The 26,482-nt window shown below is 46.0% G+C and overlaps 3 protein-coding genes across 3 annotated transcripts; 2 read left to right on the plus strand and 1 right to left on the minus strand.

Moving 5' to 3' along the window:
• Nucleotides 1–618: 618 nt before the first annotated feature.
• Nucleotides 619–965, plus strand: LAJ45_02580 (uncharacterized protein; the record flags this gene model as incomplete). The annotated part of the gene is made up of 2 exons (XM_046112171.1): nucleotides 619–753; nucleotides 810–965. 2 exons carry the CDS (start codon nucleotides 619–621, stop codon nucleotides 963–965), a joined length of 291 nt encoding a protein of 96 aa, XP_045974297.1.
• Nucleotides 966–5,661: 4,696 nt separating this feature from the next.
• LAJ45_02581 (uncharacterized protein) lies at nucleotides 5,662–8,189 on the minus strand (the record flags this gene model as incomplete). The annotated part of the gene is made up of 4 exons (XM_046112172.1): nucleotides 5,662–5,967; nucleotides 6,042–6,152; nucleotides 6,244–7,429; nucleotides 7,519–8,189. 4 exons carry the CDS (start codon nucleotides 8,187–8,189, stop codon nucleotides 5,662–5,664), a joined length of 2,274 nt encoding a protein of 757 aa, XP_045974298.1.
• Nucleotides 8,190–16,238: 8,049 nt separating this feature from the next.
• On the plus strand, nucleotides 16,239–24,802 carry LAJ45_02582 (uncharacterized protein; the record flags this gene model as incomplete). The annotated part of the gene is made up of 6 exons (XM_046112173.1): nucleotides 16,239–17,012; nucleotides 17,123–20,435; nucleotides 20,508–22,769; nucleotides 22,826–24,658; nucleotides 24,715–24,742; nucleotides 24,799–24,802. 6 exons carry the CDS (start codon nucleotides 16,239–16,241, stop codon nucleotides 24,800–24,802), a joined length of 8,214 nt encoding a protein of 2,737 aa, XP_045974299.1.
• Between the last annotated feature and the right edge of the window lie 1,680 nt (nucleotides 24,803–26,482).

Genomic DNA, 26,482 nt, shown 5'->3' on the forward strand with positions numbered 1-26,482 from the left:
ACGTGACGAAAGATGGTCGTGTCCATTACTTGTACTTGAATTTGTATCCGAATGGAATAAAAGGCATTTGAATGGCTCTCGGATATAAATATTAGCGAATAACAAGTTTATCGAGGTGTTATGAGGACATAACAACACAAGTACTTGTAGTTGTCGTGGTATTGCAATTGTGTGTTCTATCATGATCACTCATCCTCACCTTTTTGTTTCTCTTATTATTTAAACAGGGTACTTATCAGTGGCCAGTCGTCTTAAAAAGCACATCTTATGAAACAGCACAAAAAGGTCCCCTGCATCGCAAAACATACATGCAGCCATAGCATCACCATGCCAAATTGCGCGGCTTCCATGGCACCAATAGTACACCCAACAATCCGGAACCTTTATAAATCAGATCGGCATATGTGCCAGTTATCTGAGCGGCCCGCCCCGCCAACATCCCAGCTACAGTGCTAGCTATGATCTGCTATCATAAAGCTTAAGATAGAGGGCGCCCCACCCCTATCCTCCGTCCTTCAATCCAGATCTACAAACATCGTGTCTTCCAAAACGAAACGATTCAATAACCTCAAAACGCGCCAGTAACCCAAACCAGCAACAAGCTGGCGCACGCGTCCAATGCTCCTCTCATCCACAATCACAGCGGACAAGCTGGGGGACGACAATCAGTCTCATGCTGCAGATGAAAGACCCCACCCATCGCGAGCGTGGGGCGTGGGCACAAGTGAGCCACTAGCACTCCCCTCATGCTACGTACTCCACCGGAATAACGTCTCAGTTACTGACATCGCTACTTTATCTCACTCCAGGAGCAGGCCGGTCGCCTCTCCGTCAAGTACAGCAAGGCGGCGGATCAGCGCCACATCCTCCTCGTCTACACAGGCAGCAAATACACCACCAAGTTCGAGGATGTCATCGGCGGTGGTGAGGGCCCCACGGAGATTATATCTTGGCGGTGGGGCTAGCTACCGATATGGTGGTCGTACCACGTGTGGGTTTGCGATGGGTGGTGTGTATACATGCTCTTTCTTTCCGCTTTTTCCCGGAATTTTTACGAGAGGCTGATCGATCTTGATGCGGGGCAGGGTTGTGAATTTTTGTTGGAATCGCCGTTGTTTGAGAGACGGGATAAGTTTGTTGGGTTTAAGAGACTGTAGTGAAATGGGGCGGAGGCTCAGAGGTTCTACTTCAAGAAAGGGGACTATGTCCGAGATTACGATGGTGGGATATCTCGGATGGATTGATGGTATCTCGTTCTACCTGTTTGGACGTTGGAAGATTGAGTTCGACGGCATATGATAGGCACATGTCCTGTGGGGGTATTGCGTGGTGGTGCAGAGGCCTCCCGAAATTTGTGGGGTATAAGATGATGTAAATAGTATGAGCGACACGTTGACGGCGTTGGTAATATCGGAAGCATTTAATATATACCCAATTCATTTTTTTCAATTAGAGGTAGTTTATTGACGGAGGGTCACCAAGAGAATCAATCTACTCTCCGCAACCTAAGCCATAACCCACTCCCAGCGACACCGCCCCGTTAAGGGGCATTGAGGTAGGGGGAGTGCAGAAATTAGGAAAAGACGCCCGGTAATCACCATATATCACTCGTTTTTCACCTCAACTATATATCACGCTCCATATGATTTACCTAAGGTATGTAGCGTATACATCAGCGGTCAGCCACTCAGCTATGGCTTCACCAGCCCTGTATAAAGCTTTGTTAGACCTCAATTCACGGGTATTAAAATGTGGTATTCCGAGTTTATCGTTCGAGCGTAACTATCTATAGGGTTAGGGTTATCTGAAACAATACATACAAGGCTCTGGCATTAAGTGAGTGAACGGATCCTTACTAGTCAACACCCCATTTAGTTCGCTCACTTAATGCCAGAGCCTTGTACACCCATCGGTCACAACCGACCTCGCTCACAGCTAACAGCCACTCTATGCCAACCGCCAGCTTTTGCGACACACAATCAATGGCCATGACTCGGGTTCATCCTGTCGCCAATCCAAATATGTACACACGTGAAGCAACACCGGATGTTGCCGCGCGAGTATTTGATATCGAGTCGATTGTCGCCGGGCTTGACGCCACGACACGCATGTTGCTTCTCCCCACTGTCTCACCCTGGAAGCACATCCCCCTCGCTCTGAATCCCTCAGTGCGCACAATGTTACGGTGGAGTGGAGGATACTGCGGGGAAGTATCCATGCGGACAGGCCGGTCGTGGAGCTGTGCAGTTGTTTATTTTTTTCGAGGTATATATGTATATGTGCTTTTAGATATACAAAATGTTCAGTATCGCGCATCGAGACAGAGCGCCCCGCTGCTTGCCAATCGCTTCGCATGCTCTTACGCCAGTTGATTCATGCGAAGCCTCTCGATTCTCTGAGCACGCATGTGGGAGCCAGAGCCAGCTCACTTAGGTATTCGCCTAGCTGAACTGTAGAGCGAGAGGTCGAGAGAAGAGGAGAGAAGAGGAAAACAAAAGAAAGTGTACATACATACATATGTATATTCGTCTTTCCAATGAACCCGCAGCTGCGGCCAATCCGGAGAAAGGTTTAAAGTTAAGCTCAATCGCAATAAGCAATTCAGAGAAGATACGCAGCTGCAGATCAGCCGTCCATGAACCTGATCATGGGGACATGATGAGCCCATGCATGAGGAGTGTGGCCGTCTCCTGGCTGTGACCCTAAGTTCTGTACTTGGGCGCTGGACACGATGTCGGGCCAGGACCTAAAAGTTGGACGAAGAGGAAGGACCGTGATACAGCTAAGCGGCGCATGTACCTGTCCGAGCCAGTGTAGACAGTCATTCTACTTGAGAACGTGGGGCCGAGAGGGTAAGACCTGGGGGATAGGAGATCCAATCATTTCATATACCCATACGAATTTGAATTGGGGAGGTAGACTTTGTAGACTGCGTGGTCATGAAGGGGAGGGAATGGGATATAACGCAGGCCGGTACGGGAAGACTCTGTTTTTGTGTGCTAGCTACACATATATTCTTGCATGGCTTGTGAATGTGTTGTATGTAGTCGCGCTAGCTATGTAGTTGGTTTAGTGTAGTTAGTTTGAGGTCATGAATAGAAATATGCCTCATGAACCAAATGGGAAGGAAATCATAGATGTCGATATATCATCAAGTTAGTGAGCTCAGTAGGATCCATACTATACACCCAGCAGGTATTAGAAACAAAGATATAAATCCCAAGCAGATATACCAAATCGCTACTTCTCTACAACCCATCTCACGTCCCATCTAGTCGACCATCCTCACCTCCACCTACAAGCCATATACACCCCCTACTCATATCTCACATAGCAAGCACTCAACAGACATACACCACACAGAACACCCCCAACGCCCACTATTCCCAAACAATACATGGACATAATTATTTAATCACAGATTCTCACTCGAAGCTTCAGGGCTAGGGTACGACCCATAGAGGTAAATAATTAAATTAAAAAAAACGGAGTGAGGCACCGAGAGATGGGCATATAGATAGACTGTCCGCAACACACCCACACGCCGCTGTCCGCTGAGGGGCGGAACGACGCGGTTTTATGCCCGCGCATGAATCGTGGAGACTATGTATGTAGCATCAACTGGTCGAATACGTCACGCAGCACAACGCCTACGGGGTGGGCGAGATATATACTGCACATGTAAGCAGTGCTCCTGGTGTATCGGCGGCTGCAATCACCTGCCCAGGTGTGGAAAAGACACCACCAGACACGCCCGCGAGGCCAATCTCACGCCGGGCACCTGTCGCCGCCTCATACTACCTGTCCCGGATGAGACATCTCAAACCTTTCGAGTGTGCATGCGGTGAAGCACGCACACCTATAGAGGGGAGAGTATGAGCCTCGTTAAGGCTGCAGGATCGAGGCGGGTGGTAGCGCATATTGCATAGGAGAGTAGGTTTCTGTTTCAAGGCCGGTTACCATCGCGTACAGTAGCTTTGTCTATCGGAATATGGCGCTGTGGTGCTCGATGGTGGATACAGGAATGTACGATATCGCAACACCGAGGCCAGATGTCTTGTGCTGCGGCAAGTATATATATATATATATATGGTACACAGAGCGCGCGAGAGGGTGGTCTGACAGCCTACAGACTAGCCAGTAGGATATATCTTAATTCGCTGCAGACCTCCATATATAACACATCCCCCCCCCTCTCCCCCATATCCTAAACACACTCCATGCCATGTTTATATATTCCACAACATGTACCTTCACCTCCCCAGTACCGAGATGCTGCTATCGTTATCTTATCACTCTTATCTTATCGGTCCGCAGGTGGGAGGGAAGGAGGGAACGTGCTGGGGTGTCACTGCAGTGTGGGGCAACGTCTATGCACACACACACACACACACACACAGGGAGCACATCTGACATATCGATGCCTGTACTGTAGATCTGCTGCTGCCAGTGGCTCTCGGCTAGATAGAGAATGTACATACATGTATGTACATGTAGGTACAATATGATCTACACGTAGATCTAGATCGACCCGGCCACGTTGTTTACTTCCCTGCGGCGGGACGGGCTGCACTGGACAAGCTCTGGCGTGGTGGATACATGCATGTTCTCTGTACTAGTCGAGAGTCTAGACATGACTGCATGTAGAGTACACCCTTTCCTTCCCTTCTAGTGAGACTAGTAGAGCCCTTCCAAACGTTACCCCCCCCTCCAAGTCACCGCAACCTCACATATACAAAGAGTACTCTTTCACTCTCCCGGGTTCTAGCTAGCGGGTCTCGGTGGGCCACTTTAGACTGACGTTGTGCTGGAACTATCCCTTAAGCTGTCGCCAAAATGCTGACCCCCCCCCCCCCCCTAAAAAGCAAATTCGGTGTGGCTTTACTAACAGTTCCCGTTATCAAATAATAGATCTCTCATACAAATTTAATTCCTCTGTTATAGGGGGGTCCGCATCGTTTTGAGTCCATTCTTCAGGCATGTATGTGCAATCTAATTTCTTAAAGTCATGATTTGAGTGTCTAATTTTGATTTCGTATGGTGTTCCTATATATAGATTCCGTACATAGCCAAACCTCTGTACCTGTACCTGCATACTTGCCCACTACATGCATACATGTATATACCCGCGGCCGGGGGTTGCGCTACACTTGTATCTTGCACCGGCGCCGAAGCCAACATACACCATCGATGCATCCAGGTGCCGTGCTGGTGCGAGGCCCTACGAACCGTTCGGGCATGTACGGTCCAGTGTCAATTTCGAGACATTACATCACATTTAACAGAGCGAGGAGTCTACACAGATTCCATTCGATTGATTAAGAGTATCCAAGACATAGGAGACGAGGTGAGTAATGCACGGTACATAAACGCGGGACATATATATAAACAGATCAACGAAAAAACAACATAGAGAAACGGAGCTCTGTTGAGTACAGAGCCAAAAACTTGGTACAAACATCTCGTGCGGGCGTGCGCGCGTGCATACATTCCATGCAGAATTACCGAATGCGGCCGCCTCAATCGTATTATATTGAGGGGTTCCTACGATGATGGAGAGAATAATTAAATTGGGAAAAAGGACTGCCCAAAGTTCAGTCAGTGGGTGTTTCCAAAAAAAAAAAAAAAACCACAAGGCTTTACCGGCTTTCATACCATGGATCATTCGATGATAGCAGGAGGACAAACCCTATCAGATTTACACCGCCGCCTACCAGTCCCCATAGCCGTCGTCCCCTCCTCCTCCTCCTCCTCCACCATATCCATCATCATCATCGTAACCCCCAGAGTACTTTTTTTGGTTGAACGAAAAGCGTTAGAATGGATTCCAATAACGATGAGGGGAGTGTGTGTGGGAAATACCTGGTTATCTTCGGGCTCAGGGGACATGCTCCGTGCCGGGCTTGCCCATCCATAATCTTCCTCGTGATGTTCTTCGTATTCTACTTCATGCAAATCCTGGGTGTTCTTTGGAGTGCCATCATTTGCGTTAGCTATGTATCCAAGGAGAATCAGGTGACGGAAAGTGTAAAGCGGCATACATCGACATAGTCATACGCGATTTCCGGCGTCTGACTACGTGATATGTCTATGAACAGAGGCTGGTGGATCGTACGCTCCTGCTCTTGGTAGGGATCTGGGCTTTGTGTCTCCTATTTATATTATTGCCCGATTAGTATCGAACCGTTGAAGGGGGAGGAAGAAAAAAAGAAGAAAAAAAGAAGAAAAAAACGGGATGGATACCTCGCGGCCGTCATTATCTGGAGGAGTCACATTGGATGTTTCACTGGTGGGTGATGAGGCAAACTCCTGGTCCAACGGTATCTCCATATCCATTACGTCGTCGTCCGTGTGATCCGGCTTAAATTCTGCTTTGGAAACCACCGCAACTTGCGCAACGCTCTCAATCTGGAGCAGCGGTTTGAAGACGACCTGTTCAGTCATTCTCTCAAGAGTAATTTGCCGCGCTTTCAACTTTGGCTCTCGCTCCCGCGCGTTCTGCTCGCTGGACTTGGCACCACTCTGCGCAAGGAGTACCACGGTTTCTTTGTCGTTCATCTCTTCGGCGATCTCGAGGGGCGACCTCCAGGTGAAGAACCTCTCTTCGATGTCAGCCCCTCGATCAATCAACATCCTCACAGCATCTGGATCATGGCTGAAAATAGCCACATGCAATGGTGTCATTCCTTGGTCGTCTCTGCTATTGACATCGTTTCCATGATCACGCAGTAGCTCTTTCACTCTCAGCGCCACCTCCATTTGCACAATTTGGTCATTCTTTTGGTTATGCATCTGGCCGGAAACTTGGGACATCTGTCCGTTCGTATGGGGCGTTATCTGGCTGCTAGTTTGAATGGACTTCTGCAGCCCGCCCACACCCGACGCCCCCTGGCCGCTCATTGTTCGGGACATTTGATCATCCATAAAGGACAATATCTGGCTGCCCGCTTGGATGGCTGTCTGCTCGCTCGTGTTCTGCTCCTTGTGGCCGCCAGCTTGCTCAAGATGCGCCAGTAAATTAGAATGGAGAGAAGCCGTGATGTTCGTATTACTATTCGCCTTCATGGCTGCACCCCTTTCCATCAAAAAACGGATAGTTGACTGATGCTCGTGTTTCGCCGCAAGATCTAGTGCTGTATTTCCGCAGGTGTCCTCCATGTCTAGACCGGCTCCGCGATCTACAAGTTCCTTGACAGTCTGGGTGTAGCCTTCTCGGGCAGCGTAGTGCAATGCCGTGCAGCCATCTTTGGTAGCAGCATTGATCTCAAAACCTGCCTGACCCACGAGCAGAACCACTATTTCTGTATGACCGCCTCCCGCTGCCATATGTAGTGCCGTTTCCTTGTACTTGTTGGACACGATTGGCTTGGTGAAGCTCATGTTTCGGAGTAGAGCCTGCACAAGAGGCAGATTGCCATTCCGCGATGGACTAAATAGGGCTTCTTGGGAAACGTTGTTTTTCCTCGGGGGTCCGTTGTAAGCGTGAGAAGTCGTAAGAGCGCATTATCAGGGTCGTACTCGTCCATTTCAAACATGTTCTTGTAGAAAAGGGTCGGGATGGCATCATTGTCATCCCAAAGGGCTTCGCGGTACGCTACATCGAACGCTGTCAGGCCGGCCGTAGACTTGACGCTGACATCCAATCCCGGAAGTGAGAGACAGAATGCCGTAAGGTCCGCCAGTCCGTTCTTGCAAGCCCAATGCAGAGCTGTCATGCCTTGATTGTCCTTGGCGTTGATATCGGTCTCTCCATACTCCGCTAGAGTCTCAGCGAGCTTGAGATTGCCGTCTATCACCGCTCTGATGAACGCAGTTCTCCCATCGTCATCTTTTGCTGTCATATCAACCCCCTTCCAGATAGTACCCAGCCTCGTCTTCTTTGGGAAGCCATAGGGGTCGGAATCGCGGCTCCTGAACCATTTCGGGGGTTCTCTAAATGTGATGGTTGCGACACTGAGCTCGTCGTCAAGTTGGGATTCTGTAACGGCAGTGCTCTCCACGAGTGCTAGGAAACTAGCGATATCTCCAGAGCGGGAGCCTTCAGGATTCTTTCCAATATAGTGGCCAACCTCAAAGTCGGTCGTTGATGAGCCACTTACGAGAGCGGCGAGAAAGAGATTGAGGCCCATCGGGGATACGCCGCGTGGAACATCGTTCACGAGGTATGTTAGGGGACACCTTGTGGCCATCGTAGCCAGAAGCTTCCTTTGTGGATATATCTTTCGCAGTTAAGCTGGAGGTATGAAAGGAGATTGAAGCTACCTGGCGTCTGAGTGCCTTGTGATTCAAGAGAGTAAAACTATGCTAGATATGAAAGACACCGGAGTTGGGTATATCTCAGCTATCAAAGGACAAGCAGGATGATGGAGTTGAGGATCAGCACGCGCAGCAACTGCCTTAGCTCTCTATCCACGCAATCAGGCTATGCACGAAGATTTTTCAAAGTTCAAAGCTTGGTCTTGAGTAGAAGGTTACAGTACCCTACATACATGTAGCTACATGTATCTATCTATAAGCAATGTTAGACTGACAGTGTTCTACCTAGATCCCAACAGGACAAGGTATATACTCGAGCTCTACTGTAATCTATAGAGTCTACGTACAGAGTGAGATATGAAGTCCACTGTACAGGCAAATACAATAAAATTTATAATGCGTATCACGCGTTTGGCCGATAAGCCAGTAGTAAATACTATTGCCTCTTCCCAAACTTGCCAAAAGAGGAGCACTGCATCCATCGCTTGGCAATTAGTCCATATGTAGGTACTCTACCAGGTACTCTAGAGTACTGCTGGGATATCCTGCAATACCAATTCTCATTAGAAGAATTGGCACCATCACCGCGCGCAGAGGCCAATCGCGGAAAGTCCGGGAAAAGGCTTTTAGATTCAGTTCCGGTAGACTGTCTGTATTATATCCGAGGCTGAACCAGTCTATGATGTCGCGTCAAAACAGCTCGGCCAGACCGCGCCGTCATGAAGACCAGTCCAGGCCATTTCAGAATCAGGCTGAAATTTATTCACACTATGGATAAGGATCGGAGATGTGCTCTGAAGATTAAACTTAAGTATCTTTCGAATTCCCGAAAGAGAAGAGTCTGCATAACATAAATCTTGCATGATGTTCCTGATATGCGGCTGTGTTGAGAAGCGTTGTGAGTGGCCGGAGCATTATTTGGCGGGGTAATTGAATACGAGGGTTTGTATTAATGCACAGAAGTTTCCGCTTAACTGATATATAGCATATATATCTCTGCGTATATATGTATTATTAATACAATTAGTACATAATTATGTAGAGTGGTGCTTATATTTAGTCAGCTACATATATGTAGGTAGATGTAGTGCAACACTGCTCGCAGGATATCGAGTATATGAAGAGACCGCGCGTGACCGTTCGTTCCAGTGTTTCGCATAATGTATACTGATGCCATGGATGTCATCAATCGGACACGTAGCAGTCTATAAAGGTCTACTGAGGTCTTTCGGCCCATTCAAAATGAGCGGGGCCGGTAGTGCATCGCATACTTTCATGAGTTTAACGTGCTAGCGGCCGGCCATCGACATCAGCTTGATCAATTGAACCAGCCATCAATTGGATTAGCCCAGCTTCAAGTACAGCATATCTCCCTTAACTACATATTGTAGCACAAGGAGAGAAGGCTACAACATCTGCTACGAAAGAATGGATCGGAGAAGGGTAGGAATGGGCCTATCAAAAAGATTAACTCCATACTGTAAAACGCAGGTGGGATTGTGGAAGTAACATGCAATCAATTGCTTCTCAACAGGTGGAAAGAAGTACTCGCAAGTTGACCCCCCGAAAATGTTATTCCAGAATATCTAACACCAGAGGATGAAACACTCTCTTAACGCTACCTAGCTAGACGTTAGGATATGGACTTAATCCCGCATATACCTACCCACCTTTGTTTTCCTGCAGCTGAGGCCTATGGATAAATTTGAACTTAATTAATGATTATATTGGAAATATAGATTACCATAGGAGCAGCGACAATTACAGTCCAGGACATCTTTAAACGGAGGGATTTAACGTCTAATTGTCTACCCCACTCGAATAAATTGTACGACCTTACCTTGTAAAACGGGCCTCCCGGCCTAGTGTTTGTTCAGTATCAGGTCCGACTAGATAGCGAAGAATCGATCCCAAAAATATCGTTTCATATAATTTATTCATTTTTCCGGAGGTTCTGGGTCTCGTTCCAGATCGTGTGTGTTATCCCAATATGCCAAATACCCCTAGCTCCTTATAACTATTCACGCTAAATACTGACCCTAGAGCATAGTCTCCCCGTGCGTAATGTGATGGATCGAAGTTTGTTTACTGGATGCTCCCTTGGATTTTTCAGCCACGATAGGCCTCTGCTTAGCAGCGGCATATCCCTCTACAGCAGAGTCAACTTAGAATTGGCTTCCTTATCCTAGATAGTATTTCCATTGGCCGGCGGCCAATTGCCTCTTAATTCTGCCATTAACAGGGCTTCTCTGGTTTTTGTCTAAACAGTAAAATATTCCTTGCTCCGGTCCCAAGTTCGGAAGGAATGCAACATATGTAGCAGCTTGTTCAAATCTGGAAAAATTATAAGACCAGTTACCAAACTTTCCACTTTGAGATATCATGGATAATTGACTTCGTATAGTACTAGGACAGAAGTTTTGGTAATATAACCTTTTTATAGCCAAAGTAGCCATGTTGGGCTACCCGAAATAACTACATGTACCCAACCTGATCAAAAAATTCAAGCTCTTGGAAATTATCTCAAGACGGAGCTCAAAGGATTCTAGAATATCTGTGTCCATTCTTCAGGCATGTGCAATCTAATTTTTAAGGTCATGATTTGAGTGCTTCTGATTTTGTGTGGTGTTCCCATTTGTTTCTTCTTCGTACAGCTACCAAGATACATCACAGTTTGCTCATGCGCCTCTACTTCAGGGCTAATTTCCCCCCAGATATCTTTCCCTGCCCCTTGCCATTCAAGATTTCCATGAATGTAGCTTGCCTGCACCGGATGTTGACTGCTAATAAGACACAAAGCTTCTGGCTACTATTGAGCCTACATCCTTTATATCGGCGCCAGGCACGCTGCGCTAATTGATTAATCCACAGGTTAGTTACATATGTTGAATAGAATGTTGCGAAACAGTTTATACCTTCATGTCTAATTTCGCTATTCGTGAACTTTGTGCTTGATCCAAGCTTGTCCAGGAGATACCATAAGACACCTCCTGTCTGCTCATATTTAGGCCCATCAACCGCCGGGTTACCTTCTTTACTTGACTTCATCCTCATGCCTGTAATTTCTGGCTTGGGGCGGTACTCATCATCCTCATCATCGCTGTCGTCGTATCGGTCATCCTTATCGGAATCTTCATCATCCGGCGAAGGGTCATTGCATAACCCAAAGTATCGCTGACTCTGTTTACCTGCTGGCTGCGATGTCTAAGTCTTAGGATTCTTAAGAATACAAATATAGATTGAGTTTATTACGTCTGGTTGGACTGCAAGAGTACAGTGAACTATTTTCTATGATTTACTCATGTTAGCTAAGCTAGGTAAGTGATGAGAACTTTGATTAAATATGAATGAGTACCTTATCCAAAAATTGAGTCACTTCGTTTGCTAGAGGGTTCACTTTGATCTTTGCTTGTTCCTTTCGCCCTTCGTGTGTATTTACTCTTGAGTACTTTCTTTTTGGCTATAAGATAGAGTAAATATCTGTGTAGACATTGAGTTAGTGAGTTTACATACCGGAGTCGTTTTCTTCGTTGAGTCACTGGCCGGCCGTATTCGTATGTCAAAAGTCCTTCTGACTCGTGTATTTGCAGAATTTTCCATTGCTGGGGGAACGAAAAGAAAGAGTGCGACCTATTTCCTAGAATTACTTCCTAACTAGTTGATCAAAACGTGTAAGTATATTGTTGAATGTTGAGTTGAGCTAGAAGATGGCTAGGAGGGTGATAGCTCATGAATTAAAGGCTTGACAAGAAAGCTTGTATATTTACAGTTGTATAATTCCGTTAAACCTATTGGCTTTAGCTAGGTGTAAAGGGGAAATATTTCTCTATTACCAACAAGGCCATTCGGATGTCAGGATTTTGATAGTAAGTATTTCTGATACGCTGAGTAAAGCCTAGCACGGTCCAGTCCTGTAACAGTGTTCAGCCCCCCCACCGGCTACATGTACTCACCGACCCTTGACTACCAACTCGCTCACCATGAATAGCAGTTAACTATCAAGTATGTACTATAACCGTGGGTCATTGAAGAACAACATGCAAACCCTTTCCTAATCCTCATGTATGTACTCGTATTTCGCTGACGATTTTGAACTGGGCCATTATTGCATACACCCAAAACCATGAGCTTGGCGTATTTTTGTATGGCATGCAATATCAGTCGCGTCCACAAACGTCAGAGAAATACGAGTATACATGTATGCATGTACGTACTACGTACATGCAGCCCCCCCTCCCCCTCAAACTAGCTATTAGAGCTATGATAGAACTGTACATATCAGACAGACACCAGCTTTGGAGGAAATATAATTTTCAAATCTTATCAGCTTATACTATAGTACATACATATGGAGTTACTCACTGAGTGTAATTCGCCAGAAAGCACTAGCTATTCGGATGACCAACGTATAAGGCGAGAATATCATATCTTTCGTGAATTAAAATGCCGAGATCAAGGAGATATCGAGATAGCTAAACTCCAAAGCACCTAAAACAATTATCGCCATCGAGCCTAACAATCGGTCGATGCCTGTACGCATAGCTTGGACAGATTTGAAGCTAACTTTTCAACTGACTAACCCGCGTCCCTAGCTGCGCATTTGCGGAACCCGATCTTTGATATACAAGTACCTACACAGCTTTCCACACGCGGTATTATCATGAGCGGGGCCTGCAGGCGACACTATAATGTTGTTACTGTTATAAGAGCTTTGTTATTCGAAGATTGAGTTTCAATCGCGCCTGGATAGAGCACTAACCTACATGTAACCATTGGTGTTTACTTTAGGTTCGAAGTATCAGTATTGAAATGGAGAAGGGTGCCCAATCGCTTGGCGCAAAGACTTATACCAGCTACATACAGTGACGACCTTCAAAGGCGGGGCCACCAATTATCTCGTCTCCAACGTATTACATGTACGTACTTCATGCAGGCTACATTGCATTTTCCGCGAACGTATTGGAATAGCTATATGTAGCCCTATACTAATCTAGCCAATCGATAATGTACCTACATACCTACATGTATGTACGTATTGTGTTAAATTAATCTTTTTAGAGTCAGCTTAGTTGCCAAGACTAGGATCTTGGTACCATTGACCTCAGCATCTCTACTCGAAGAAGTAACGCTGCATTTCAGATAGGCAAATATGGGTCGGAACGAAAAATAAAATTATTTTGCCTCTGTTGCGCTGTATGTACAAAAGAAGCGTAACTATCACAAAATACAGTATCAGAAATGGGGGTAAACTTGATACCTCATCAGTACGGTATTGTGAGAATGTGCCGCTTTATCTCCGTATTACGCTGGTAGTGTTACAGCAGTGGGCATTGCCAATGGCTGCGGTAGTCGTTTTATCCATGTTTCTGTCACAAATAATTTGGTCAATGTACACGCAATCCCTGTTAGAGTACTTGCTGCGCATGCGCTGGCGCCTGCGCGCGCACCCGGAAACTGCTAGTACTCTACGCTGCTCTAACATGCATGATGGATATGACCACTCGATGTGATATTACCCCACATCCTTTTTAGGACATGTGTCCGCCTCAACACCATTATCACATTGTCCGTGATACTTTAGTCCTAATGGTCATAGATAGAGAAACTCAAGCTCCTTCTGATTCTATTTGAGTAGGTAAAAATTAATTTGTCAAATTTCCACGTCAAATACCTGCAAACCAGTAACCCACCGCACCTGGTAAACCAGAGCGTTTCAGATTCAGCTAGCTAGACCTCTATAGCGAGGAAGGTAAGAACCCGTGACAACTAAACCTTCTTGGGGACCTATTTATTTTTGCTTCAGCGCCGGTGGATGCAGGGCTTTTGTAGGAAGCCTCACCCCAGCAATCAATATGGTCAACTGAGTACTTTTCGCCATTAAAATATCCACATAATTCCACGGTTGTTTTCGGTCCAGTCATAGCTTTGAGTAGACTGCCTCACGAAGTATTTTCGAGGGATAACCAATGTGTTCTGACAGAAGCAGTCCTGCAGCCCAGAAGTTGGATATAGTTGGCCAATTGGGCCGCTTGTACTACGTGACGTTTGAAAAGAAAGTAAAATCCATCATGTAGATCATCCCGCGCGCGTGATGTTAAAACATCTTGTTACACTGATCAGACCTATAGCTAGCTACAAGTACATGTAGTGTCTGCATAAGTATAAACTACTCCCTTTGGGTACAATCAAATCAGCGATGTCTCACTCTAGTGCGCAGCGAAGAGTAGGGTATATCAGCTAGTTTGACAAGCAGATACTCGAGTACCGCGGGTGATTGCCAAGCTCAGCTGCTAAACTACATTTAGTTTAGATCCTGCAGAAGAGGGCTGTTTTACTGAAGATCTCTGCCTCTAAAGGTGAAGATCCTCAGCTTTTTGCCTTGGCAACCCCCCGAATAACTCGAGATTTAGCGGTAGCTCATACCGAAGTCTATCGGGGAACATAATGAATCGAGATGTCGGTCTAACCCAGATCGAGTGCATTGCAATCGGTGAATAGCATTCGGTTCCAGAAGTACTCACCTATGAGAGAGTATATATTTCTGCGCGTCCTTCGAGCACGTCCCATGATACTCTACTGCGTAGAGTAATGAATGGAAAGGTATAGTACTGTAGCGTATCGATATCGAGATCGATATCCTTCATGTGTTTCCACCTCAATTGTGGATGTGTGTATGTGTAGAATTCTATATGTTAGGCAAATCAATAGGTTTCTCATGATGCATACACAGGGTATGAGATATCCGCAATTCGTATAAGCATCAGATGGTTATGGTCGAATTCCTACTCCTCAATTACGTGTAATTGTGCTTCGGAACGTCGTGACAGTTCTGCATACCGCCAAGATTAAGGGCACGACTCACGAAAGAATATATTGGCTTCTATGTATATAGTCCTGATATTGTTCACTGCAAATTAAACGTCAGGATAAGTTAACAGGTAAATATCATGAATTGACATTATGGAAAGCCCCAATTAGTAATACCTTATAATTATAGCACTCGATTTCTCTGTTCGTATGGGATGTGTTATAGGGTGTATGTAAGTACTCAAGATGAGAGGGAGTACTCATGCTTTTCTTTCAATATAATTGTAGTTAAACATTTTATTTTGGTGTGGAGTACATACAGTACAAGAGATACTTGTAATCATTCTGATGATAAAATTCATTAGTATCTGCTCTTACAAATACCATAGATAGCGTTAAATGTGTATTAATTTGAATGGGCGGATAGCTGCAAGCTGAAGAAGAGGAGAGTTGATGAATGATACCTAGGTATATTGGGAAGCGCTCTTTGCCCCAACTCGTATACCTGGTTAGAGAGTAGCAGGTTGGTTACACACGATCCGATTGTTTTATCACGAGAAAATTAATAGCCTTCACTGTGCGCGTGTGCGCGGCGCTAGAATCTCTCTAGATATAAAAAGCCTTGTCTCCCACCTTTCGCATTAAAGCATCAGCGGTGTGGTTTCTAACTTACAATTCAATATATCGCCTCTATTGACTTACAACTTTTTCAATTCCCAAGCTCCATTCGGGGGTTGATAAATTTATAAACCTCTTCGCTATCGTTCGATACTAAGCTAGGCGAAAGGTCTACACATTCAAATTATTATACCCTGACCTGTTCCTGCTACACTTCTCTACTCCCGCGAACCATATACCCACTATACCCACTTTAAATTCCTCAATTGTCTATATAGAGGGTTGAACAGCAGCAGCAAACCCCGTCCGCTTCCCTGATCATTTCCCGATTTTACCATCTCGCCATTTCCCCACCCCCCTTTTCACAGATCTCACAAGCGTGTGCCAGTGACGGTAAGCCGCATTCGCACAACTTCCTTCGCCGGTCTTGGTTGTCTTTTAGAGTTATATATTATTTGTAAGTTCTCTTGTATTTATCTGTCATAAATTGCCGGCCGGATCTGACAGTAATGAAAGCTCTCTAGTCTAACTACCTAAACACCCACTTGTCTACGATCATGTGGAATAGTGCGTCTAGGAAACAGTACGAGAAATTTCGACGTCTTGTCAGACTATCGAAGTGTACCGATAACTCAAGTGAACTTGCACGAGGATATCACCCGAGCTACGCGGCAATTTTGATGAAAGATGGCTTTACCTCTGCAGCAGCAATTACCGCTTTACCGCTCACAACCTTCGTTGCTCGTGTCCAGCATGGAATTCCCGAGAAGGATGCCATGGCTATCTACGACCATGCGACTAGTACCTACGAGACTAGGGCCATCACATCATATGAAGCCGTTCATGGAACTGGTCTGGCTGCGATTGAGGGGTCAATCTCGACTAGGGAGAGAGTTCAGATGGTAAAAGAGACAGGAGAGACATTGGCTGACTTCGGCATCGAGCGTTTGTTTGAGGATATGGATCGCGACGTATGCGACGACTGCGGCTCATTCACTTCTCCGGCGGCATATTTTGTCGAGATTTTGCAATTTATTCGAAGTAATAATCTCGATAATGAGCTCAAATACTCCGGACAGGAGCATATCTACGGCACCGCCCTTCAATGCCTTCTTGCCCGCCGTCCCGATCTCAAGAAACTCGAATTGACCTGCACAAATACCAAAACAGTCATCCCTTATCTAGACCTCGTCAATGAGATCATGGAATCGTTCGTGGTATACTTATGGGATCACTCGCATCCCAAGTTCAACCTGACCTTGAAGGAAGGCACCGTCCCTCCTTACCGTAATCCGAGCACCATTTGTGGGGAAATTTCAGCGCCACTTCAGGTAAGCCTATACCTAGTTGCCTCATTATAATATCCATTCTCCAAATCTTATCTTAACCTTTTATCCGTATCGACACGAAATACTTATACATAATTATTCTATATATATAGGAAACCAATGATCATGCGTATGCGATTCTTTCAGAAGCCATGTGCCCTTTCAACAAACTCCCTTATCACCAGCCGCTGGATGAGATCCGGACCTTTCTCAGACATATTGGTACCTCGCGCTGTGAGCTCCTTGACATCTACCGGAGAGCTTTTCATGCCGGAACAATTGTGGAGAAGGACAAAGAGATTGCAAGCACAAAGGAATTATATACCGCCGCACAAGGCCGAGCAGTCACCGCTGAATATCTGAGCCTTACTGAATCAGAATACATTTCTTTGACGGGAGAGGATTACCTATCCAACAAGTACAACCCCATCGAGGATGACGGACCAGATTCAAATGAGGAGTCGGGAGCACCCATCCGGGTACAGGCATGGTGGCAATTCTGGGGTTATAAGAAAAAAAGTAAAGCTCTTCAGCTAGAAACAGGACCTGAGGTTATAAAAACCGAGTTTCTTAGAAGGACCGGACTAAAGTCTTCGGACCTCGTCGAACTTTTGAATACCGAATTTGTAAACCCATATGTACGGTGGAGCGGGATTACTATTCTCGAGAGTACCCGGTTCGGATTTGTGTCCCTCGGCGACCTTCTCAAATACAAGGGGGCTAATATCGAAGACCCTATCGTACGATATAAGTCTCTTATCAACTTTATGGTCAATCATCAGATTATATCTACTTCAATTAGCAGATCTGGCGAGTTTAGTCGGACGCAAATAGAAGACTGGGTCAAAGCCAACCACACTGCATTTGACAAGATTATTGTGCTCGACAATCCACATATGTCAGATGGATGGCATGTAGGCCACGCCCGTCTCACGCACCTCAACGGGGAGAGATTGAATCCAACGGAGCTTATGCGAATACAGCAATTTGTACGGCTGCGAGCAAAGCTGGGGTGGAAAATTGAGGAGCTAGATATGGCAATTTCTGTGTTGTCGCGACCGGAACGTGGGTATGAAACGCTTCAGTCTGAAAACACCATAAATAGTCCGATGATTACCACAAACCTATTGGATCAATTGATCTGTCTTTCAAAGCTCATTGGAATGACAGGACTGGATCTCCCGAAGCTTCTAACCTTTTATGGTAAAATCGACACAAGGGGAGAGACCAACCTGTTCACTCGATTGTTCCTTACCCATAATTTTACCTTCACCCACCCAGTCTTCAAGCCTGATGAGGAAGGAAGTTATTTCGAGGAGCCGGAGAAGTTCGGGGCACACACAGCCTTTATTATGGCTTCCCTGGGTCTTTCGAAGGACGATTTTGATCGCTTGATGGATCAAAAGCCTACCAGCGGAATCACTTTAACTCAGGAGAGTCCCATCTCGATTCAGGATTTGAGTTATCTCTACCGCCGGAAACTGATGGCTCAGATTCTACACGTTAATCAAAACATTCTGGATCAAGTGCATGATCTCTTTGGGGACATGTTCTCTAAGCCTTCTCAGACTTTACACTTCTTAATACAATGGAAACGGATAACCAATGTGGGAACTTCTTTCGAGCATCTCAACTATGTGATTCAAGATAATCAAGATCCACTCAACCCAGTTGGACTATCAAAACCGAAGATACTAGGGATAATAAAGTTAATTCTCGAGGGGATTGATGTCATTCAAACCATGCATCCGAACATAAAAGAGGAAGAACATGATGCGTTCACCAAGGAATACATCACAGCAAAGCTATCCTTACTCTACAACAGCTCTCAAGTGGAAGAAATCCATCAGTTTCTTTGTGGTAAAACAGCGGAGTGGGTCGAGAGAAGATTGCCTAACTGGCTAGGGCTTACACTAAGCTTCATCAATGACGAGGAAAAAAATACGTTCTATGCCAAAGAGTCAATATTAAAGACGAAACACTTTTACCTCTTGAGATCATTCATCCCGTATTTAAGGCAACAACTCATTGAGCGTTTAGTGATCTCTACTATTTCAACACAGCTTGATTTACCCACTGAGATGGTGAGAATGCTGCTGACCGACATCTTACGTGTTGAACCAGGCGCTGGAAACGCAGATGGTACTGAAAAGGTTTCCGCTCTCACGGCCATCAGCAGTATCCGGTTAGTTAGCGAGAGACAAGAACGAACTGATTTCGAAGGATATCTGATTCCAAGATCTGATGAGTTGTACACGTTGGATAACTCTGCTCAGAAGGATTGCGCTGTCTTGGTCGACGAGCTCAGGATATCTTTTACCAACACAGAACTACCTTTAGCTGACCGGATATATCTTGAAGGCGGACACACATATCCACTGAGGGTGACCAATGATCCTGATCATAAACTCCACTGGAAGACGCATCCCTCACCGCTTCATCCACTACCGGGTGTCGTTCTGCTCCCTCGATACGCCGAGGAGCGGTTGACTCCGATTTTCGTTCAGTTATCTAAGATTTCTTTGATTGTCAAGAACTGCAGGCTTTCCACGGACGAGGTCAAATTCATGGCACATTATCCCCACGATACCCCTATCCTCCGGCATGGCTGTTTGACGTTCGAGAGTTGGAGACAGCTTTCGAATTACCTTGAACTTCGTAACGGACTACCTAATGCACCCGGCCAAGAGTTGATTCACCTTTTTAGATGGGCATCGAATCCCGATGATGAGGAGGCGCAGCCGGGAGATAGAACACTTATGGAGAGATTATCGAGTCTGATGGGGGTTAAACAGAGTACGGTCACAAGGCTTCTTGACCATTTTTCATTTAATAACCGGAGATCGTTCAAAAGTTGGTCAAATTTTATAAAGTTGAAGAAAGCCTGCGATCTTTCGCAGAAGGTTAAAATCGATGTGGATAGCCTGTTTTTATGGGCCGAGCGATTAGGAGATTTCGAACAAGTCCGTACTCTCGCTCATAACATTCAATGGATCATCAAGGCGCGTTACACGGCGAAGGATTGGGAGGAAGTAATCAAGCCCTTACGACATCAGCTCCGTTCTAATCAGCGAGATGCACTGATCGAATATATTCTCAACCAACCAGAGATTATAAAATGGCGGATCTTCAACGTCAACTCTCTCTTCGAATTTTTTCTGATTGATCCCCAAATGGGGCCATGTCTGGATACATCAAGGATCAAGCAAGCGATCTCCACAGCGCAGTTGTTCGTCCAGCGGTGTTTGTATGGGCAGGAGGAGGGGTTTGGGGTCCCGGTTCGGACGTTGGACAGGAAGAGATGGGAGTGGATGAAATCTTATCATACGTGGGAGACAAATCGGAAGATATTCGTGTATCCAGAGAACTGGATTGAGCCTTCACTTCGTGATGATAAATCACCCATATTCCAGGCATTCGAAACTGGTGAGCCACCCTTTTATTCTTTGTTTTTGCTTAATTAGCGTCTAGGCTGATCGTGTATATCTGTATCGGTAGACATCATTCAAAGCGATATGGACCCACGAAGTATTCAAGACGCAGTAAAGAGATACCTTTCGAGACTTGACGAGGTGGCAAACCTTCACGTTGTGTCTGTATGCTCTGATACAGAAACAAATATCGTACATATCTTTGCTAGAACGCGCGGGGCACCTTATTTCTATTACTATCGATCCTATAACACAATGGAGGGGGTGTGGAAGCCGTGGGAAAAGATGCAACTTGACATCCCTCATTACGAGGACAACGAGATTAACTCTGCAAATCATGGAGGAACATTTCTTAAGCCGGTCATCTGGATGGGACGCCTGATCGTATTTATTCCTCGCTTTGTCAAACAGGTTGGGGGAGGGGCTCTTTCAGGCTTGGGTAGGTATATGGGGGACCAACTCATAGAGAATGCTTCGCAAGAACCTACGAACTACGAATACTGGGAACTGAAGGTTGGATGGACCGAGTATCAAAACGGCAAGTGGACAGCCAAGCAAACGACCTCTAAAGCTTTTCGCACGCAATCCGGCCCCGGGGGTGTGGGAACACTGAGGGAGTGCGTTTTCACCACCACCTTCTGCAATGATGACCTTTATCTCACTGCCCAGATTGAAAAGCGCCGCACTGCATGGTTCCGCTTGAGCAAAGGACAATTCGATTCGGTTGAGGCAACAGACCTCCTCTCGCAAGAGTTTGCCACAGCTTCACCTCTACTTACCTCTTCCAAGCCCGGCATCCATCGTGAGTTCGGTACAATAGTGGACAAGGATGTTGTCTGCATTTCCACTCAAGATCCATCGATCAGCAATGTGCATTTATGTCCTAACAATATGCATCAATGCTCCAAGAGTGCCCAACCTTGCATTCATCTCGTTGATAGGCCCCCTACTACCATCCAATATGACCGTCGTAATCCCACATCTGCCGTCTTCTCAGCTTCACCAGACTACCAAACGCCGTTTTACCACGAGTTCTCAGGTCAGATCCTCCGTTATACAAACACTTCCAATACGCTCGACGATCTTTATGGTGGCTTTTCTTCGGAGGTTGCTAGGTTCAAGAACAATGCACTCGGGCACTCTGGAGCGCCTCCCGGTCTTGACATATGCATGACCTACCCTAATTACCACGAGCTTAAATCCCCTTATGCCCTGTATAACTGGGAGCTTGGCTTACATATACCAATGCTCCTAATGGACAAGTTGAGAAGCTGTCATCAGTATGAACAGGCGCTTAAGATTGCCCACTATGTCTTTGATCCTATGAGCCACCATTTGGAAGAATATGGCAATGACTATTGCACAAAGGATGATGGGGGGCACAGCGAAATCGATTACCCGAAAAGAAGCTGCGTTTGGAAGTGGACCCCTTTCAAAGAGATATCTGCGCAGAATGTCCTCGGAAGACTCTTAAATAGTCTTAAGGCTAACTCACCTGGCAAAGCTGGTGGACAGGGGCAAATTAATGGCTTGAGAGATGCTCCGCTCCATCCTCATGTGATTGCACGATCTAGGCCAGTGGCATATATGAAGTGGTTTGTAATGAGCTATATCAATATTCTTCTCGACTGTGGTGACCAATACTTCCGCCAAAATACGTCCGAGTCTGTGTCGCAGGCTTTCCAATACTATACTCTGGCAGCACATCTATCCGGACCTCAACCAAAGAAGCCCCAAAAGAAAGGAAAGATTCCGGGGACGTATGACTCCCTTATCAGGAAATCACGTATAGAAAGAGAGGCGGGCGTCGCGAACTGCCAAACAACCTTTCCCTTCGCCCACCACACTTCCACAATTCAAACCATCGACAACATTACCGCCCCCGCTTTGCCTGATGCCGACGTCTCTTTATACTTTTGTGTGCCAGAGAACGATAAGCTCAGAAGCCTTCGCTCCAAGATCGATGATCGGCTATACAAGATTCAGCATTGCCAAAATATCAGAGGACTTTCCATGTGCAGGTTTGATCTTCTCGAACCACAGGTTGATTCTTTAGCTTTGGTAAAAGCAGCCAATCAAGGACTCAGTATCCAAAGCATTTTACAAGGCCTAAATTCCCCAATGCCCAATTACCGATTTCGATATATTCTGGAAAAGGCTTTTGAGATGGTTCAAGAGCTCAAGTCATTGGGAAACGCGTTCCTCGAGGCAATGACGAGAAAGGACTCTGAGACGTACAACCTCATCAGGGCCGGGCATGCCACCAGCATAAATGCTATGATACTTGATATGAAGAAATTGAATCTCGAAGAGGCGAACAAAGCCTTAGGTACGTTACCAATATTTCCATTCTGGATGTCATCGACCTGACTAGGTATTTTACAGTTTCACTCCAAGAGGCTCGCAGGGGCCCAGTGTCCCAGCTTGAACATCTTTGTCGTCTTCTAGGAGAGAACAAGAAACGCTGTCCAAAGGAGAAGGAGCAATTCCTGGAGTTTACTGCGCCTATCGTGGGGATTAATCAACAGAGTGCTTATAAGCTTACCCCCTTTGAGGCAGCAGAGATTGGAAAGGCAGAAGAGGCGACTGAGTTCATCGAAAAGCGCAATATCGCCGAAACATCCTCTGCGCTGCTACTCGGGCATCCGGTCATATCGACTTCAGCTTTGCAAATACCACAGGAAATGGGCCAACAAGTTAGATTTGATTCTCTCAACTTAGGCGAGGCAGCATCTGCATATGCACGCGCCATGACAGCACAAATGGAACTGGTTCAATCGCAATCCATGGGCGCTGCTAGAAAATCCTCTTTACTGCGTCAATATCAAGATCGGATCCAACAAGCAAACTCCTTGGGCTACGAAATCAAGCACATTGACAGTCAGATCGAAGAGCAGAAGATCCGCATTAAAATTACGAATCGAGACATTGAAACGCAGCAAAAACAGCTTGAATTTATGGCACGCTCGGAGCAATTCCTTAGAACGAAGTATACGAATCAAGATCTATGCATATGGCGAGAGAAGCAACTCCGTGATTTATACCATCAGACCTATGTTCTCACATACGACTTGGCTAAGAAGGCTGAAAGCTTGTTTCAGTTCGAACGTGGCCCTGCAAACTCCTTTGACTTTGAACACGGCCGTGGTCCTTCTATCACAAACTTCATCCAAGGAACATGGGATACCAACAAGGACGGGCTATTCTCGGGCGAACAACTTTATCTAGGCCTGAAGCGACTTGAGATGGCCTACAACGAGAATCGTGGCTATGATTATGAAATAACAAAGCATATTTCCTTGAAGCAACTTTACCCAAGAGCATTCCTTGAATTGAGAGAGCTTGGGAACTGCGAGTTTGATATTCCTGAAGCACTCTTCGATATTGACTTTCCCGGGCATTACAAACGAAGGATCAAGACCGTTTCCCTAACATTCCATCCTCAGCCAAAACAACCACCAGGGGCATCGATGTTGAGTGTTAATTGCACAATGCGGCTCGTCAAGCATAGTTATCGTGCCAAGATTCCTACAGATCGAGATTCTTACGCAAAGGGAATTGCTGGTGGAGACAAGGAGAGCTTCTATACCGACGACATCCCCATCGACCATATCGCTACTAGTAGCGGCTTAAACGACGGCGGAGTAGCTAAATCTGCCTCCTCTCTCGATGATCGATACTTGCCATTTGAGGGCGCTGGAGCAATCAGCAGATGGAGACTTGAGCTCCCGCCGCACTTCCGTGCCTTTGACTATCGCAAAGTACCAGACGCGATTGTACATGTTCGCTACACCTCTGTCTACGGAGGAAACACTCTAAAGAAAATCGCTGGTGAATACGTCGATTGGTACCTAGGGGGGATCAGAGCTACTAAAGGAGGAGCCTTCGCTCTCTTTGATATCAGAGCGGACTTTGCAACGGAATGGAAGACCTTCCTAGATACTTATTCTATGTCTATGGCAAACCTAGAAAATACGCTTCCGTTCTTTGCAAACAGATATTCGAACAAAGTCACTGTCAAGGAGATTCACATTTTCACAACTTCAAACATCGCCGACGCTGCGAGGTGGAAAATCAATGTTACTGCAGGGACCACCAACAAAGATGTTACATTCACGGGAGCAACCGGTAGGGGCCTGAGATGCTTCAGCTCAGGGGAGATTGATTGTACGTTCGGTAACTGGACCCTGAGCCTTACCAAGTCTGAAAAGAGTGATGGTATTCGCGATATCTGGGTTGTAGTGCACTATACTGTGGTGAAAAGATAAAGCAAGAAGATGGCTATGCTGTTGTTTCGTTTTTGTAAGTACACCCAACACGCCGCCCTTTACTTCACTCGCTGACATCAAACCTCACAGATAGTCTCTTACACTGATGACTTGGTGTCTTTATTCTTCACATTTTCTTGATTAATATAGATATAAAGTTATACTGTTTTCCTTCTACCGTTGGTTTTTGGCTCGAATATTAACACTGGCACTCGCCGTCTTTCTTACTGTTACAAACTCTTGGACTGCATCCTATCTTTTCCTTGCATCGTTTTTCGGAAGTTGTTTATTCTTGGGCTTGAATTTATCTATGTGAGCACTTTCTATGTTCCCAGGGAAAGAGGGGGGGTGGGGGGTTACCATAAAAATAAGACTTGAATAAAGTTGGAGACTTGTTACTTATTCAAAGAATTTAAACGCACGAGTTGTAGAATTTAACACGTTGAGCTCTCAAGGTCTTAGCCCTTCATGCTACAAATATTTCTTCCTGTAAATTGACGTTCACGCCATCAGGCTGGTATTCGAGAATCCGAGCTGTAAGAGGATATATCTGAGTATGTGTATGAGACCTGTCGTGACATTGTTAATCGGTTATCATGCTGCACATTCCTGCATACCAACAGTATACTAATGCACGAGTAACAATCCTCCAAGAATTAAGAATTAAGATTTCCACCCCTCTTCGCCATTCAGGGATATCGAAGCTAGTATAGCTGACGGTTTCGTAATCCATAGATCGCCAGAATTGAAGTTAGGGAGGCAATCACAGCTAGAAGGCGGCGGTGGCCTAGTCCAGCGCAGGGCTTCCAATGGGTCCCGTCTTATATAGGCTTGCCCGGGCTATTAAAGGACTGGGCTGGGCAGGGCCTCTACTTAGATAGCTGAGCCAGGCCGGGCCGGGCCGCTGTCTTCTCGGGCCCGGTCTATGTTGCCTGGGCTTGGGCAGGAAAACTGGGATTTTCGAACACCAAAATACGTTTTGTAGAGGGAAAAAGATTAAAACTGCTGAGAAAAGTCGAACTGCATCTATTTTAATCCATGTCATGCTCTTTAACAAACGCCCGGGCTGGGCCCAAGTGGCCCATCAATGGGGGATATGAACTTAACTGGGCTGGACTGGGTCGGGCTGGGCTGGGCTGGGGTATTCTCCGGGCCGGGAGAGCCCATTGGAAGGCCTGGTCCAACGCCTTTATACGTGCCGAGTGCGATAAATGACCCGGAATTGAGAGTAGGTCTGATGCAATGATGTGCCCCTCTTGCAATCATACCATCCGGGGTGATGGAACATTGTTCTTACCACTGTCTTTCGCACTAGTACATACATACATGTACACAATATTACCCCCCACTAGTAATGCCAAGGCTCTCGGTCCGGACAAGCGAGGGACCCAGAGCTGGTTGGTTCCTGCGTCAGGAGAGGGTCCTGTTGCATCCTCCTGCATAAGCGCGATATGAGGCTCAAGTGGTGTGACAAAATTAAGGTGCACCCACTTCTAAATTTCTACAAAGGTCAAAAGTACAGGGCCTATTTTTGTGATTAGCCTTCGACTGTCTAGTGCATTCTGGAAGCCAGGTCAACTGTTGAAAAAATATTAGCACCGAGCATGAGTACTTTAATCGTATATTTGTCTACATTTACGGTCCTAAGAAAATCGGCACTCGGACTTTTTAGTTTGTCGAACGACTTCCTCCTCCGCACCTTGAAAACACATGTATGCATGTCTGTTATATATCGTGAGAACTACTTGTATGGAATTGAGGTAACAGCTCTTGG

Source organism: Morchella importuna (genome assembly GCF_003444635.1).
Source record: "Morchella importuna strain M04M26 chromosome Unknown Morimp01GS005, whole genome shotgun sequence".
NCBI lineage: Eukaryota > Fungi > Ascomycota > Pezizomycetes > Pezizales > Morchellaceae > Morchella > Morchella importuna.